Raw genomic sequence first — 18,944 nt, 5'->3', positions numbered from 1 at the left:
AGATGTATCTTTTTATTTATGTATATGTATATTGTACTTCGTAATATCGTAGAATATAGCTAGTAGGATTATATGTAAGCTATTTAAAGTTATTATTAGTAATTTAATGTCATCAGCAGATCATTATTGTCGTGTTTGTTATGAAGAATTTCAAGGTTGCTTTTATGCAGCGTTTGTACTATGGTATTATCGTGATGAGACATCTTTTTGCTGTTCATTAAAAATGGCCAACTTTCCAGTAAAACTCTATGTAGACGATCATGCCGTTGTCTATAGACCTATCCCACAGACACAGATTTAATAATTTATCGTGAATTAAATATCTGATATTTCATTGCGCACACAGACCGAAATCTTATCTAGGTGGAAATTCCTTTTAAGGTATGGTATGGATGTTTGGCTAGCTAATAATCGTTGACGTTTACCTTTGGGATTATCGTATTGGGAATGTTGTTTGCTTTACGTTGCCACAAACGATCCAATGAGAAAATAAAATACAGTTTTACCAGCCTCGTACATAAACAAAAATATTCGGCGGGAAACCGATTTTAATATACGGGGTGTATCGTAATATGTGGGACACGCTTCAAAAGTGAGCAGGAACAAAAACAATGGAAAAAGTTCGTATCCTATCTGATCTCGTGTCAAAGTTAGTAGGCGTTTTAGTGTTTCAGTAATCCACAACTGTTTGCCTTCATATTATAGAAAGTTCTGTTTCAGAAGCATACTTTATGAATTTTTATTTTTCACACAGGTACTTTTGTGGTCTAGAATCACTGTAGTCATTGAAATCGCCTTGAGAGTGGCTACAATGGCAGGTGTTCAAAAATACGTAGTTGCACTTAAACAAATGACGGCGAATTTCAAATATTCTAAGCGCAGCCACCGGATAAAACGTTTTGACAGCCATATGATGGTCTTCTTGGAACCAAACAATTTTTGTTTCAAACATTTCTCTTTATCTCCAAAATTAAAACAAGTATTCATGTGACTCACCCTGTAGAACTATTAAAGCGACAGTTCTGTCGCTAGTGACTCGTGGCCTAAATCTGTCTAAATGTCTCCGCTAAATTTTACCGTTTCAAATACCGCTCCAAATTTTATCGATATAATCACGATAGTTGTGTTTTATGGGAGTGTTAATGAAATATTAAAATGTTTTGTATAACGTACACATCAAAATTTTGTGCAAGCGTTATGGATCACTGTATTTACTGTAAATTATTCATATATCATTAGGTCAACATCCGACAATGACCTTCTGTGATGTATCTTACTGGAGAAAACGAGGAGTGCGTTGAAATTTGGCTAATATCTTCGTGATTTATTCCAAGGTTACGTTCTAATTTTAGTGTATCGATAGGGAACCATTTACGTTACTACATCCTTCATCGTAGCATGCAATGCGCCAAATCTACGAAATGCAATTCGAAGCCAGTAGTCTGTAAATTGTTCGGAGGAGTATACGGATCGTCTCGTCTTGATTCCTAAACATCGTAATTTTGAAGTTCAACTTTATATTCCTTTCATTCCCTTTCATTTATGATGTACCAACCGCGTTTATTATGTGTGGTCGTGCCTACATATTGATGTGTGGACTTTCATTCAATGGTCGTACGTGTATATGGTAAGTACACGAGTAGATTTAAAGAAGACATAATCACCGGTATGATAAATATGTACACGTATATTACATGACCTTTAAGTGCAGCTTTATCAGCTTTGTTTTTATGTTATCACTCCTTTATCAGCTCCTTTTTTTAAACGTTTACTTTGAGATTACATTTACATCACAAACGCGAGGGAAAAGGAGCATGCATTCGATATCTAGGAAAATAGAAACATAAGCATTGTTTATAATTTTTAAGCATCGAGCATCGTGGATATACTACGATTGACCTATAGTACGTTCGAGTGGTTTGAACTTAGTATTCTTTAAACAGAGATTGAACGAATAATTCTATATATTTCTTAACTACATTTGAAGTATAATATAATAAGTATAATTATATGAGAGTTAAAAAGTGAAAGAACATATAAATAATATAATTCTTATTTTTGTAAATTTGTTTGACACGATTATTCAACGAAATATGCATGTGAAAAAATAATATCGACAATTACAGATAGAAAATATGCTAAAATAAATCATTTGTAACGGATAGTTAAATATCGAAAATTAATTTAATAAATCTTTAAACTTTTCATTACATTATACTTACTATTAATACGTTATATAAGCTTTTATTACGATCATATAGGGTGACACAGAAATTAGGTTTTGTTATCTTGCTCTTTCGAATAGTAAAAGAAGATTATAATATAAATATCAATAAACTTGGCCAAGTTGTCGAATAGTTACCTCCTTACTGATTTTGATGCCCTTGAAATATGTTGTCAAGATTATACATATATAGGATGGTTGGTTCTAGTTTCCGTATTATGCACAAAGGTATGTCATAGTGACGTATAAGGAATGGAAAGAATAACAAATATTCCAACCACTGAATTGAAGACGAAAGAGGGAGGGTAGTGGTAGTACAGGGTAGTAAAGAAGTAGGCTATCGAAGTAGTGGAGAGATTTTTTCATTCGACAACGGAAGATTCGTAACCTGCAAATTCTAAAAATTAAGAAACTTTGGGGATATGTGGAGAAAACACAGAAATGTATTAAGCAAATTTTTTCTCCTGTTCAAATTCACTTTAAGGGGGCGAAATTGACCTCTGAAAATCCGGTGATTTTATAAATGACAACCCTATTCTCCTGTCTCTTCCTCTCTTAGTACGCTAGAAACTTAGCAGCATTTTAATAATTTTTATAGCACTATCTATAGTGCCTATTTCTAACATACATAAAATACATTTTCTCTTTTCCTCTTCCAACCAGTAACGATTTTCCCGTCTACAGGCCTCTGGCTGCCTCCTTTTCCTTCATTCTCTAGATATTTCGCTTTATCCACTATTCTTATGTACATATTTGTACCTACTATTATATTTGACATTCCAAATTCTATTATATTACATATTGACCTTGCAACTCTTCGTCCTTTTCCGTCAGAACCTTAATTATATTAATCTCCTGCTGTCTTAAATTTTCTACACCTAGCTGGCTGCAATCACTTCTCTAAAAGCATTCTTTTCTTGCTTTGATACTTTCAGTTCTTCTAATTTTCCTTTCTTTTTTTACGCATTCTTTACCTAATAATCCACCTACACCTCTTCTTATACTCTCTTCATATCTCAAAGCTCTTCCCCTGCTCTAACCCCAACCTTCTCTTTCTCTTTGAGCCTTGCCTGGTATTATATACTTAGGTGTGCAGTAATCTAGACCTAGCACCGCCTCAAGTAACCTTATCTAGTATAATTAAATAATTAAATTTTTGCAAGTGATCGACTAGAGGAGATAAATAGAATATATAGATAAAATATAGAAAGAAAATAAATAGAATCAAAATGGTTACTATTCATATTTTGAACTAACGCAGAAATTTGTTTTCATTATTTCAGATGTTGTTGCAATAGTAAGTCATAAATGAATTAGAAAATTTTCTAATATTACATGCATTAATAAGATATTAAGAACAAATTATAATAATATTCTATGAAATAAAAACATAAAGTAAGCTATAACTCTTACGTAAATTTTACAAAAGCAATACATATAATGATGACCACGAAATGGAACGAACATTCCTATCATTATCTCTTTTAAATACAACTAGAAATAAATAAAACATAAAACTTGAAAATATCAAAAGTATCAAAAGATGCTCGAATTTAAATCCATTAAATATAAAATGCTACCAAACAGTTTCCTCTTGTACAAACATTTCTTACGAACCAGTTTCAACCCAAAACTTCTTTGTTCCTCTGTAAATATTCTTTATAAATTAAATTTGTCCATACCGAAAGGTCATGGATAAAAAGTTATGGAATGGAAACGATTGCATCACCAGTGCAGTAGTTATATGTGTAAAGAAAGAAGTTACACATGTCTCCGTTACCTTGATACATTGGTGTAGAACCAACAAAGGACTAGGTTAAAGAAAGAAATCGCTATTGATGATAGCATTGTACTTCATAAGCAGAGGAACCTTGACCTTTGTCAATGGACGTGCCCCTTTTCCCAGCACCGCCAATCCTTGGGGGTGTTGCGACGCCCGTTAGTGATGTTATAGACGTTGCGAAGTTGACACCTGTTTCGCTGTCCGCTGTTACATGCGCTCGTAAACAACATGCCGGGAAGAAAATGCATAGGGCGATCAAGATCCACAAAATACGACATTCTGCCCATAGGAACGTAATACATCCGAAATCGAAGGACGAGATCGGACGTCGCGTTACCGAGTTTCACATAACGATGACCGAACAGCAGAGGCACAACCAGAATGAAGACGACAACGATGTAGTTTTTGCAATAGGTATGGCTAATTTTTGTCAAGTGTTTTAACATCGTATGATAACGTATTAAAGATACTTACATTTATGTATCATTGATTAAATATTAACAGTGTTTGTCAAGATTATTTGATCATATGAGCATATTGTGTACAGAGGTTGGGGTTAGGTTAGAGAGGTTGGACAAAATAATGGAAACATCTCTTATGCGTCATATTGATATTATGCATGCATATATACGTATATTTTATTTTCTCCGATTCCTGTACATTCAAGTAAACGTTATTGGAAAATATACTATTTTCAAAATGAATTCTTTAAAATGTTTAGACATAGAGACGTGTATCTTATATAAATTATATAACAGTTTAACTCTTCACGGTCCTGTGATCTTCACATTTTTTTATGCTTTCTTCTTAGTTTCAGTTTCAAATACACCTCATACAATAACTTATACAAGTCGATATATTAACTTAATTTGACACAGATATGTCAATGTAAGTATGTTGAAACATAAAAAGATATTTAAATTACGAACCAGTTAGAATATATGTGTGTATATGGAACGGGAAATAGTGATCATTCTACGTGTAAATCTAGTTCTAATCACATAGTTTTATATCATGTTGTGAAATATTCATTTGCTCTTTTGATATGTGTACGTTTAGATTTACTACTACTATCTCCACACTTAGTTACTCGTTAATTGATTATTTAATAATAGATGGAAGCTAATTATACTTATATTTAGTAGAGTCATTTATTAGAGACAAACCGAATTTAAGCGACGATAAATAATAATAATAATAATTCCTAAAGTATAATTATTCTTTATAATAGGTCAAAATTTTACATTTTTTTTATATAAGACATATAAAAATGTTTATAAAACACACAAAGCATAAATTTACAACAATATTAAATAAAATAATAAAAGTGAGAGAAAGTAAAATTAAAATAAAGCAATCCATTTTGGCGATAGTTTTAAAATATTTCTAAGCTTCTCTAATTATTTTGTGACAAAATCTTTATCTTTATTTCTATGCCTTCAAGCTCGTTTATATGTATACATGTACATGTATTACATACTATACATACTTTTAAATAATTATACTATATAATTTACAGAATTGTACAGGAGTATAAGTTTGATGACTATATCACCGGTTGGATGTATATGCTATTTCTGGTTTCATTAATAATAACGCGTTAAGAAGAACTAAATCAATACGTAAGGAAAAACCGAATGTAGGACAGCGGAACACACTATAGAGTTTAAAATTGAAAGTTAAGCCTAAGAAAATTTAGATGAGTTTCAAGATGCGTATATACTGTACTGTACTATATAATTGTAATTCAAATTAAAGAAATATATTGACAATATACACAATAAATTCAACGAAGTAATAACATTTCATGCATTACAGGAACATATCTATGTACATATACAGGATCGAATCGAATAACATGTATGTATAGGCTATAGACAAGCGGCCATATGATGATTCCTTATAAAAAATAAGGAGAAAATATCGAATAACGTTTTTTCATTCGAAGCTTAATTTCTGAGAAAATCGAATTTGAAAATTTGTCTAGGACGCTTGATCGTGACTAATTAGCGACTGGGTAAGAGGAAACAGTCAACAGGAGATTATTATACGTGCAAAAATAAGTAAAGATACTTTCCATTTAAGGTTTCATTCCCAAGAAAATAAAGTTTGAGTGCCGCTGCTTGACACAACATTGATAGTGGCACAACCCGAAAAATATATATTTTAGAGAAGAGTTTTTTTCAAATTTACAAAGAAATCTTCGCGAGTCGTTTCAATGATATTATAAGGCTGACTTGATACAAGATATGCGACTATTCGCGAAAGCAGTATAACTTTCCACTTGTCGCAAAACGACTGAAGATGAGCCAGTGTTGTAAAGCTAAGGCCAGGTTGATAACAGCATAAGTAATAATTTTTCCTTATGACGCAAAACCGATGGAGTTGTAAATATTTACTGTTTTACATGATAAAAATAGAAACATAGTATAGTTTAAAATTTGTTGAGATATGCCACTATCAATGCCAAGCAACGATATGCTTAGTTAAGAACAGGCCTGGTACACGCGCATGATATATTTTCAAATTTATTTTTCTCGAAAACAAAAAATCTTGAAAATGAAAAATTTTTTCCACTTATTTTCGACTTATTTTCATGTATAGTATAATTTCCTGCCGATTATTTCCTCATACTCGGTGATCAGCCAAGTTCAAGTATACGCTAGTCAAATTTTCTTCTTATTTTTTCATAAGAAATCACCTCACGCCCACCTGTACATGTTATTGTGCCAGACCTTGTATTCTTAAAGATTTGCGAGGCTCGTCGTTATTAGTGACAATGTTATATTTAACTATAATGATCTTGAGCAAAGAAAATATATTTCCTTCTTATCATCATTTTTTATCATCTTTGTGATACATTATAAAGCAAGAAAATCACATTTAAAGGTTGCATTAAAATTATATACTTTGGAAGTATAGTAATAATTTAGTCTATTATTCTTAGATACACCTACAACAGTTTCGGAAGACATCTCTCCGCGATACAAAACGACCGCAAATTCCGAAAAACCGACGAAATCAATTGCTATTCAAACAACAGTTGGACTACCATTGCGACTCAGGGTTTTACCATCCGTTAAAGATATCGTCGAAGAAGAAGATGTAGCTTCGTCAAATGTAAAAGGATTTTCGAAAATATGGAGACATATTAGATTTCTAGGAAGATTATCACTCTCGTTGTTTGGTAAAAATACATTGATATCTCTTCTTTCGCTCATAATTTACAATTGCTATTAAAAAATAGTGTATTGAAGATACTTTTCATAAAATATACATATAGTGGCTCATGAAAGTATTCGAACACTTACCACACAATATTTTTATGAATACTGTTTTTGTCTCCACATAACTAATCTTATAATACTAAAATTTGAAATCAATCCGAAAATGGATATAGAAGTCACAAGACATTTATCGCCAAGGATACATTTAGTGCGAAATTAGTATACAGCACGACTAGTAGTCTTAAACATTCAGTTACAGTAGAACTCTACTTATATGAACTCCAACTATTGGAACGAAACTTTAGTTAAGTTAGTAATTTAGTCGATTAACTGAACTCTTACTGGTTGAATTCACTTATCTGAAGAGCTCCTATTATGTGAACAAAGAATAATAGGTACTGGGGAAAAGTGTCGAACTTCTATTATAGAAAGTCCAATTATAGAGGAGTTTCCAAACAAGGCCAGAGTTGCAGAAACTAAAAGTCATAGTTTTACTCGTATAAATGGTAAAGATGGTCTCGCTACATACCGTGTTCTATGAATATAATGCATAATTGACTGTTGAAATACTTTGTTGATCTTTGCGAAACGTATGCTTCCAATAAATATCTTGTAACCTCTATTACATTTTCAGATCCGATTTTCAGACTCGAGGTAGGAGTAATAATCGAGGTCGAGTCTCGTTACAGTGCTAAAGAGATTTTCAAATATTTCACATAGTATACAGGGTGTAACAGAACGTGTGAGACTCGCTTGAGGAGTTGGTTGTAAATCTAAAAACAATGAGAGAAGTTCATATAAACGTACGCTCTGTCTTCGTTTATGAGATATAAGAAATTTTGCAAACAATGAAAACTCTATTGATGATGTTAACATATTAAGGTTCAGAATGGAACAAGCTTTTCGGCAAATTTAGAAATCATTCAGAATGTAATCGGATCCATGACAAGACGTTTACAGTGGTAATTTTCTGTGAAGGTGATTAGTAGGGATGTGCGGGTACTCAAAGTTGCTCGTACCCGAGGCTTGGATCTGGTCTGCTTTTTTTTTAATTTTACAATCGGATTTTCAACGTTTAGATTTAGAAAGATTTCCACATTTGACTATAAGAAATAATACGACATATCGGAAGTACGCAGACGTTACGAACTTTGAGGATCACGACATAATCTCGGGTAGAATTCTCGACCCCGTCCGAACTCGAAATATCGAATATCCGCGCGCCTCTAATAATTAGATAACACAAAATAAAAACAGAAAATTCATTATATCGCATAAACTAATATAGATAGAAGATATATATATATGGATTTTTTCCATTGTCCTTAGGTGTACAATGAGCTCTCGAAGCAAAGCTTTTGAAATCAAAGCTTGTAGTAGTGTTTGAATATTTTCGTATGCCACCGTACAGAGTGTTCGGCTACAGATGTTTCATAATTTAAGGGGTGATTCTTGACGCCGAAATAAGATGAAAATCAAGAATAAAAAATTGTGTTTTCGGCTTTGTCTTTATTGATAATTAAAAATAGACCAAAATATCCCTGCACGCGAGTAAACCTCCTTATACGAACGAAAGGAGGTCAACCTAAACAGCGGGGCGTACAGTGATTTATTGAAAAAAATGATTCTCATATCGGCAAACAATTTTAATGTGTAATTCGCTTTTACTATTTTTAATTAACAAACGTGGTTTACGTATTATAGGATTGACGTGGTTACTTACCATTTGGGCAATTGCTGGTGCAGTGGCTTTTTGTGCCATTGAGGGACCTCGGGAACGTGAGCAAGTTGTAAAATTGAAGGATATGCAGAAAGATTTAGCAGTTGGCTTAGCGACGGAATTGAGACAGTTGCGTACAGAAAAAGAAGAAGACGTAGAACCGCTTTGGAGTAACAAAGTGCACCAATATGTAGAAAAACACGAGCAGTTGCTATTGATGGCAGTTAGTTCTGGATATGGCGAAAGTGGAAATAGTGGACAACTTTGGACGTTTCCGGGTTGTATCTTATTTGCGCTTTCACTTCTCACCACTCTTGGTAATTAAAATGTTGTTTCTGTAGCAAATAAATGCTTCTTAATTATTGCGATAAATATAACAAAGAAAAAATACAAACGGTATTAGTTTCAAGTGCAAGATTTTAATATGCACATTGCATGTGCATTGTTTCTTTAAATAATTAGTGTAAAATGTAACATTAGCAAACTTTGGAGAAATAACGAATAGACTGCGGATTTTTATGGAAATTTATATTTTTGAGAATATAATTGATAAAATTAAACCTCGGTACAAAATTGTTTTACCTAACAAATATTATTGAAAGCATTATACATTGAATAATTTACATGTCTTTCATGCTATGTATATTTTGTGTAATTTTGGACTTTCTAATTTCCTATAAGTTCACAAAAATACACAGTCTGATAACGAATCTTTCGAAAAATATAATCGGGCGCTTACTTTCATTTATTCTATGCTATTTTTAGATGTTTAAGCAACATAGTTACGTATAAGCACATATATTTTTTTACTTTTGCCAGTTTGTAATATGCTTTTATTTCTCTTAGGTTTTGGTGCCCCGGTTCCACGAACGACAGCTGGTCGAACAGTAACTGTTATTTTTGCAGCAATTGGTATACCTGCACATTTTCTTTTAGTTATGAATCTTGGTCTTCTGTTAGCAGTACGATTACAAAGATATGCTATATCGAGGATACTTGAAGGATATGAGCAAACAGAGCTAAGTTATACACCGCCAGTACCAAAATGGGTTAAGGTAGTGCCCTTCGTTTGTGTAGGTAATTATAAAATCATAATGCCCATGTGTATACACTTATAATATTCATATAATTTTTCTAACGAAATTGGTTAATATAACGTTATCACGATTAGTGATCCGAAAAAGTAAAAACTTGGAGTAAATTTATATGTCTATTAACTTTACGCGATTAATTACAAACAGGACAGTTTTAGGAGATCCCATTGAAACCATTGACACAGATTTCACCGATGACTATTCACTGACACCAAATTTAATCAACTCCAGATTTCATAGACCACAGCTTTTGCTGACGACAATTCGATTGACTGGTAATAGTAGCACAGGGAAGTAAGAGAGGACTTTTACTTAGATAGATTTTATGCTACAGATGATTGATAGCCTGCCACCTTACGGTGTGCGGATTAAGGAACCAATCCAAATCCAATATCGAACACAAACTGCTTAGCAATTAAATAAGTTTTGGTTTGTAAATTTCAATCTACGATAAGTTTGAATGTAATTTCAATACAAATCAATATCAAGTTCCTGGTTTGTGTTAAGTTTGGGTTAGCATTTTTAACCCGACTGCTGTAAGACGATCGGCCACCGATTTTATCTGCGACAATAAACTTACATGCATAAGTAAAAATCCGATCTTATTTGCCTGTGCTGATACTGACAGCCATACTGTCAAACATAATAATTAAGTTGAAGCCATTGTTGATATAGTCTGGTGTCGGTCAACTGTGGTGTTGGTCTGATGCTGGTAAAATTTAGTGTCAGTAAATATGTCATCAATGATTTCAATGGGACTTGTGTTAGGGGTCTTTGTCATAAGATCTAATTCAAGTATTATTTTTTTATTAGGATAAAAATATGCCCTTATAAGGCATGTTTCATATTAAAAAAGCAAAACTTTGACAATTGATTTAGAATATGACTTTAAGTAAATAATGTCATGTACAGGGTGAAATAAAATTAAGGTCGATAAAAATTACCACTCAGAATAACTCATTATCGTCGCAGACATAGTACTGTGTTCGAATATTAATGTGAGTAACTATACATTATTTTCAATTACAGCCACTTACTATCTGCTGGGAGTTTTGTGTTTTGGAGTAGCTAGATCCAGGCCAATTGCAGCAAGTGTTCTATTTCCATTAGATTTTACTGCTGCTGGTGGTCTTTCAACAATAGTTGGCTATGTGCGAGTATTATACGGTCTTTACTTGGAAGGTGCAGTCACTATTGCTGCTATTGCGGTTGCGGTTTTGGGTGTATCAACTACTCAGAACTTGACCAATATTGGTCTCAAATATGGTTTATTAATCGAAGCTTAGTATTTTCAATAAACGTTTTATATTTCGAATATATAACTATCTTAAAGATAATTTGTCATAAAGCTGTTTCGTTGTAATGCATATTTCACTGAATTGCATTAAATTATACATATCAGTAAAATGTAATTTCAAGATCGATAATTTTCAGAATAAAATTTTATAAAAAATTATAAATATATAAAACACAATAGAATTCTATGTTCCACATTTACACCATATGTTTTAATTACAAAGTATATATTATAAATAACAAAATTCTTCAGCTATAACATCATAATTTATTAGCATTCGTTAGATAATACGAAACACGATATCGGCATAAAATGAATGAAATAATTGAATATATACATACATATATACAATACTACATGCGTCATAAACTCCAGAATCGATAAAATTATTTCATAAATATTTTATATAATATTTATATAAATACTTTTAAATTATGTAAATATTTAATATCTCTAGTTAAGAATATCCAATAAATTAACGTTCTTCGTAAGCAGCAGGTGTAATAAAACATATTCTGCATCAATTAGTAAGTATTTTTAATTACTACGAGCATTAACACACTCTATTTTCACATGCATAAAAATATCATTGTACATACAGTAAATATTAATATATGACAAGAATAATGAAAATTTTGATATGAAAACATAAAATGTGTTAGAAATCATTTTATTAAAAATGATTAACATGAACATCTATCTATCTCTTTCAATCAATAAATTTTCTTCCATTCTGTTGTACTTACATTCAAAAAATTCAATATTGATATTTACTAAATCATATTTATCGTGTAACTTTCTAATATGATTATACTATACTTGCCAAATTAAAAAATCATGTATATGTATACATATCTGTATTACTTGAACCTTAAACAATTGATTACTGAAGAAATTATTTAAAGTAAAATACTGATTTAAAATCATAGTATGGATATTATCTATAATCCATTATTATATATTGTTTATATTTTACACATACTTCTGCATTTGTAATCAATGTAGTTAAACTAATAAATTAAATTTATACTTTATAGTTTTGTTTCATTTGCGCTAAATTAATTTATACCAAATGCAGTGAAATGAAATTCAAGATATTAAAATTAATAATAAAATGTTAAACATATAAAATTGTTTTGGATAGTATGGTATGGAATGAAGGATATAGTGATAAAACATAAGTAGAAATGTGACAGTTTGTGTAGTTTATTACACAAGTAATATAACTATAATTATCTATTAATTCTGATACTTCGGTAACTATTAATCTTTGTATGAATACATTTGCAAAAGTACATTAACAAACTATGTTAATCAAATAAACAATATTCCCAATATATAATTACGTTTGAAAAAGTGGATTACAATCAATTTGTTTGGAATTTAAGCAATATTTATAATATCGATGCATCAGAATCTTTTACATGATAATAACTTTTACTTTTATATTTCTTGTTTAATTGCTTCTAGTGATGCTGCAAATAATTTTTTAGAATTGAATTTAGGATACTTTTCGTCTTCTCATTGTGTCAACATCTTCATTTATCGAGCTACTGCTTTTCATTCCATTATTATTTTGAGATTTATCTTCTCGACCTTCGCATTCAGAAGACCCAGAGTCTATATGAGAAATATCCTTGTCACCTAATGCTATTCGTATGGATTCCAACAAATTCAAAGGACCAGCATAACTTTGTTTAGTTCCTGTAGGTAAAACAAATGTAATAGAATAGAATTTCTCAGAATAATCTATATTAAAAGATCACACTTTATTATGAACTTATTAATCGTACAGATAAATTATACAGAAAAAAATAATTTTTGCGTTTCCTCCTAAAGATTCACTCACCCAAGTTTTACCCAAATATTGCTTTCTTGATTTTGCTAAGGAGACCATCATTTTCATCATTTGGTTCGCTTTGTGTATTCTGTCTCGCTTGAGTTTTTACCTCTGGACCTGCCAAAAAAGTACGTGTACTCTCAAGATAAAAGAACTTGTAAAGTAAAGAAATTACGGAGATATATAAAACTTGTTTGATTATTACGTTATTTGGTATGCAGTCTGTTAACATTCTTTTATTCTTCAAAAACATATTTTATTAATATGAAACACTAATGAAACGCATATATAAATTTTTACATCATTTATTTAATTAGCAAGGCCAGGTACACATGAGGAAACTCAAGCGACACACAAATCAAATCTTATACTTGATTTTACGAGAAACAAAAATTATTAAAAAAATTCTATTCGGAATATTTATAACTTCAAAATTGCTACTAAATTTAATTTATTATATAAAGAAGAAAAAAGAAGACAAAACACAAATATGTTATTAACTTTTCTCTACTTTTGTAATGTACTGTTCCCAGTATTATGATTCATCATGTTTATCCTTACCATCTGTTTTATATGTTATGCTATGTATAGTTCCAGGTGTATCATCTTCAAGTTCAGCATAAGCTTGGAGTAATGCCAATTGTTTATCAGTTAATTTTGTAGGTACAACAATTTTAATTTGTACATAATGGTCTCCATGTCCTGTGCCATTTACTTTTTTCATTCCTTTATTATTAAGTCGAATTTTAGTATGGGACGAAGTGCCAGGCCGAATTTGTATAGTATGATCTTCATAAACGCCTTCTATTCTTATTGTACCACCCAGTACTGCTTGTGATAACGAAATTTGAGCATCCGTATGTATGTCTGCACCATCTCTTCGAAAGTATTTCGATTTTTCCACACGGAATGTTATAAATACTTCTTTATTACCAACAGCCATCCGAATAGTTTGACCATCTTCAACACCAGCTGGTACTGGGACTGTTACTTTTCTGCGTTGCACCTATTAAAATATTTTATTGTAAAACAATTATAACATACAGAAATATTTATTAAAAAAACATATATTTAATTTTAATTAACACAAAAATGTATTTGTACCGTTTGTCCTTTCCCTTGACATTCCGTGCATGGATATTTAATGAACATTCTGCTACCATGACAATAACGACAAGTAGATCTCATTACAAAAGGGCCAGTACTAATCGTTTCCATTCCAGTTCCATTACAATAGTGGCACCTAACTGCCTTCGTTCCTGGTTCACATCGTGACCCTGAACATTTTGGACACTTATCTACTACATTTAACTGAATATCTTTACTCACTCCTCTGGCAGCTTGAGAAAATGTTAAGTTCATAACAACCTAAAAATCAGAGAAATAAAACTTGTAAATAATTAATACACCACAATGTATAACATAATAGTATCCCACAAAGAAACAACTTTATTAGGATATTTGACCACTCTGGTCATTCTGAATCAAAAAGGTGATATATGCAATGAATCCGGTTCATTTGTTTTGAAATATTCATTGCTTATTTCACTTCAGCAACATTAGAAATTAAACTTATAATTCTGAGATACTCTGTATATATATACATGTACAGTAGAACACCCATAATCCGAATATCCTAATATTCGAACATAATATTTTCCAGTAACGGATACCACTTTTTGTTTCAAGTATGTACATATTTCATTAGCCACTAGTTCATATATAATGTACTCTTTTTTTTATTCGGTCGAGTGAATTCTGATTACAAGAATTTAGTATGCAGCTAATAACGTTCTAACTATCAAAACAAAATACGACGTAATTAAATAACTCAAAAGTGGTGTAAGTGCAACAGAATTAGCAAAAATACATGATGTTGGAAAAGCCACAGTCACAAACATTAAAAATCAAAAACATGATATTAAAAATTATTCAAAGCACATTGATTCCTCTGGTGCTGGCAACAATAGAAAAATCTTAAATATACTAATGTAATGAAATGATTTCATCGCAATAAACACGATAATAATGACGATTTTACACAAATGATCACAGCAAACAAAAGTGGTGATGAAGAGATGCCTTCTCATGCTGAAGCATTTGTAATGTTTGGAAAGGGGCTTTAACGATTTGACATATAGGGAGAATGTAACTCTATGCAGTTATTTATGTTGAAAAAATTATGCGATTTAGCAGCCAGAAAGATATGGGATCTACAAAAAGTTGAAAAAACTATCAATTAATCTCAGTCTGTATTTGAATAAATGAAATTTCATATTAGTAAAGTGATTGTTCTATTATCCAAAAATTCCATTATTTAAACTGTTTTGTGTCCCTATTAGTTCAAATAAGGAGGATCTACTCTACATATAAAAATACCTCTTGAGCTGCTCCAAAACCATACTTTGATTCTTGATAATCTTCAAAATCATTAAAGATATTACTTTGAAATCCAGCTTCTCCAAATATCTTTCTAAATAATTCTTCCGGGTTGATGGATGATCTGAATTGCCAACCTTCAGTAAAATCTTCAGCATGGCCACCACCACCACCACCACGGCCCTGTCCCATCCCCATTTGTTCTGATGTGGCTCCCCACGTGTCATACTCTTTTCTTTTTTGATCATCACTTAGTACTTCGTATGCTTCTGAAACTTCTTGAAACTTTCTACTTGCATCTGGATCTCCTTTATTTGTATCAGGGTGATACTTCTTAGCAAGCTGATAGTAAGCCTTTTTAATATCCTTTGCAGCAGCGTTCTTAGATACACCCAATATTTCATAATAATTACGTTTTAATAGTTTGCATGTTGTATGTATTCCTCTTTGAACTTTGGATAAATTTTCTATCACATCTGCAATTATATTTAATAAATAATATTTTATGTTAGAAAGAATTTTTCTAAATATAATAATAATAATAATAATAATAATAGTGAAAAAGATACACACACAAACATATTGTTAATGCATGTATACCTATTTTTTATTGAGATTATTTTTCTAAATAAGATATTAATGAACTACTTAAAAATTATAAATTATAGTTTTAGTAAATTTATATAATTAATAAAATAAATCATATAATAAACATTTTATAACTTCAAAATTAATGGTTTTTGGATCAATGATTATTAAGATATTTTTGTTTGTTTTGAGTACTATATGCTCTTAAGGATTTACTCCAGCTTTTCTATACACCCTATATAAGATGATTTATTTACTTTAAAATTTTGTTAACATAGTTAATAACTCTGACATGTTAGCATAAAAATAACAGATATTTATATTAATATGTTAGAACAAAATTTAAAGAACAAAAGTCTATATGAGATACTACTATAAACAATTGTTAGGAGGAAAAACGAAAAGCATGTGTTGTGAAGTTTCAGGTTATATTTTACTTTGAAAATTTACTCATTAGAATTGTAAGTAAGAAAACAAGGCATTCATGATATCATATATAATTAAAAATAGAACATTTTTTCAAAATACCAAGATATATCTAACATGTCAACAAATTCAAAATAAAATACGTATTATGAATAAAGTGTGATGTAATCTGCGTGATATTCGTGTTCAGACGTATACATTACATTTTCCTGATTTTTTTGAGTTCCAATTGCCGACACCCAATGCTACTGTTGTAACAGATCGGTGACACGAGCTACATCTTTGCACAATACCGCATGGCAATTTATTTAATTTATTGTTGCTGATTAAATTAATAGTCTTTGGTCGGAAAACGATTGCAAGTCCTTTGCCGGTCGCCATGTTGCATAAAAGACGCATGGCTGTATTATCACGTGACACATTGGGACTATAGCATGTTTTCTGGAAGTTATATTAATACCACATTTAAGAAATTTAACAATTTGAGAGATCTGATAAATTATTTTTGGCTCCTTATTATTTGTTATTAAAATATTATATGTTAATAAAATATTTGTTGTAAATTAATCCTTATTTATATCTTTTATTTTATATTAAGTTTGCATAGGCAATGTTTCCATCCTCTGCTTTCAGTAATAGTATATATACACGAAAGTATTCAAACCATAATTTATAAATAAAATGGACACAGATTCTACAGTATAGTAGACATTTTTGAAATTGCTGTATTTATTATTGATGGACAACAAGTAAGGACAATTCTATTGAAATCAACATCTAAAAAATCTAACACAAATTCGAGTTGATTTTATCGAGAAAGATTTTATTGATATAATGGCAAATCATAGGTCGCAAAAGTATCCGAACTATACATTTAATATCAAATAATAGCAGCATTAATTGTAATATTAAAAGGTTCGGTACGAAGTTGAGACTTCAGTATAGTATCCAGGATGCAAAATATTGAGCTAGAATAACACATTTTTAAAACTCGGATCACACGTGTTGGTACGACGTCTGTACTACTCACAACCAGACGAACACTGTTTCGTAAACTAGCCTATGTACCAAACCGCACACGAACGTTGCGACTACATGAATGTCATTTCGTATAGACCTATGAAGCACATTCGTATATATGTATTATTCACTGATAACTTCTTCTGGGGAGGGGGGGAGGGAAAGCTTAATAACCGGACGATATTGATCAATTTGTTCATACTAAGCGCTTTGATCCACTTGTTAGGATTTGTAATGTAACGCAATCTTGTGTCTGCAACTTGCAATACTACTGTATTATGTCGATAAATCCATGTATACATATATGCTTAGTCGGTAAGCGGGCTGCGGATACAGCGTAGCTGCCTGGTAAAACTCTTCGCAATTGTGTATGTAAACAACAAGTTTTAAAGATTTAAAACACATATCATACTTTTTGAGATTTAATTGCTTATACGTAACATTTTTACATAGAATGCATTTAGCAATTAACGCTAAATTCAAGTTTACTGTAAAAATTAATTCAGACAAGTGTTCGTTGATTGAGAGATGCCGAATTGGAGGCATCTTAGTAAAGACATTTCTTTCATTGTTATATTTATTATAGCAGGAATGACTTTACGAACGGAGCAAACATATAAGATTTATTTCTGAAATCAGATAACCCGACAATTTAACGGGTTTCGTAGAGATAGGTATACTACATACAGATTTCAAAAATTAGGAAGCCTAGAAAACAATAATTTTGTGCAAAAATTATTTAGATGGAATGATTAATTTACGATGCAAGATGGTTAAAACTAATGCAATGGTTTTTGAGATATTTCATTTCGCATTTCAAAAACCGTAAAAAAGCGGGTTCCGTAAATCTAGTGTCAACGTTATTGTTACTTTTTTAGTGACAATTCAAAAAACGACTTTTTATTTATTAATAATTAATTTAAACGCGAAGCGAAATATACTAATACTGTTCCTTTCAGACTTAATTTGAATAAATCCATTTTTTAAAGAAAAATGCGTATTTTCATTTACCCGTAAATTAGACGGGTGCACCTAAAGATAGGTCTATACAAAACGCCTGCAAACCTAGTGTTAATACAGAGCACATAATCCGGTTTGCGCTACGTCAACTCCTTCAAATCTCACACCCACTGCATTTACAGTTATCAATTTTCAAGGCCAAATAAATCTAATTGAACGTATCTCCGCTGCTGTTGGGGTTATCTAGACAATTCGATGCGCGTTATACTCCACATTTGATTCTTTACAAAGAGCACATCACCCAGTTTGCGCTATGTCAACGCTGTTGCCTGGCCAATCCAATGAAATTATAGTTTTCGAATTTTCAAGGCCAAATAAATCTAATT

General features: G+C 31.2%; 2 protein-coding genes across 8 annotated transcripts; one reads left to right on the top strand and one right to left on the bottom strand.

Moving 5' to 3' along the window:
• Positions 1–1,488: 1,488 nt before the first annotated feature.
• Positions 1,489–12,376, top strand: LOC122572177 (open rectifier potassium channel protein 1-like). 4 transcript variants are annotated; one of them, XM_043736843.1, is made up of 7 exons: positions 1,489–1,627; positions 3,508–3,521; positions 4,297–4,421; positions 6,955–7,194; positions 8,939–9,271; positions 9,801–10,031; positions 11,078–12,376. In XM_043736843.1, exons 3-7 carry the CDS (start codon positions 4,361–4,363, stop codon positions 11,332–11,334), a joined length of 1,122 nt encoding a protein of 373 aa, XP_043592778.1. In that variant the 5' UTR covers positions 1,489–1,627; positions 3,508–3,521; positions 4,297–4,360; the 3' UTR covers positions 11,335–12,376. The 4 variants fall into 4 exon arrangements, with proteins under 4 accessions (XP_043592778.1, XP_043592779.1, XP_043592777.1 ...); XM_043736842.1 differs by lacking the exon at positions 3,508–3,521 and having other exon boundaries at positions 1,502–1,627; XM_043736844.1 differs by lacking the exons at positions 3,508–3,521; positions 4,297–4,421 and having other exon boundaries at positions 1,501–1,627.
• Positions 12,377–12,527: 151 nt separating this feature from the next.
• LOC122572176 (protein tumorous imaginal discs, mitochondrial-like) lies at positions 12,528–17,748 on the bottom strand. 4 transcript variants are annotated; one of them, XM_043736840.1, is made up of 7 exons: positions 17,503–17,658; positions 16,782–17,019; positions 15,565–16,040; positions 14,290–14,553; positions 13,747–14,191; positions 13,195–13,302; positions 12,908–13,049 (listed from the first exon to the last, which is right to left on the bottom strand). In XM_043736840.1, exons 2-6 carry the CDS (start codon positions 16,975–16,977, stop codon positions 13,202–13,204), a joined length of 1,482 nt encoding a protein of 493 aa, XP_043592775.1. In that variant the 5' UTR covers positions 16,978–17,019; positions 17,503–17,658; the 3' UTR covers positions 12,908–13,049; positions 13,195–13,201. The 4 variants fall into 4 exon arrangements, with proteins under 4 accessions (XP_043592773.1, XP_043592772.1, XP_043592774.1 ...); XM_043736838.1 differs by lacking the exon at positions 13,195–13,302 and having other exon boundaries at positions 12,528–13,049; positions 17,609–17,748; XM_043736837.1 differs by lacking the exon at positions 13,195–13,302 and having other exon boundaries at positions 12,528–13,049; positions 17,503–17,659.
• Positions 17,749–18,944: the final 1,196 nt, after the last annotated feature.

Source organism: Bombus pyrosoma, linkage group LG10 (genome assembly GCF_014825855.1).
Source record: "Bombus pyrosoma isolate SC7728 linkage group LG10, ASM1482585v1, whole genome shotgun sequence".
NCBI classification, from domain to species: domain Eukaryota; kingdom Metazoa; phylum Arthropoda; class Insecta; order Hymenoptera; family Apidae; genus Bombus; species Bombus pyrosoma.
The sequence above is the reverse complement of the archived record's forward strand: the minus strand, read 5'-3'. Positions and strand labels throughout refer to the sequence as shown.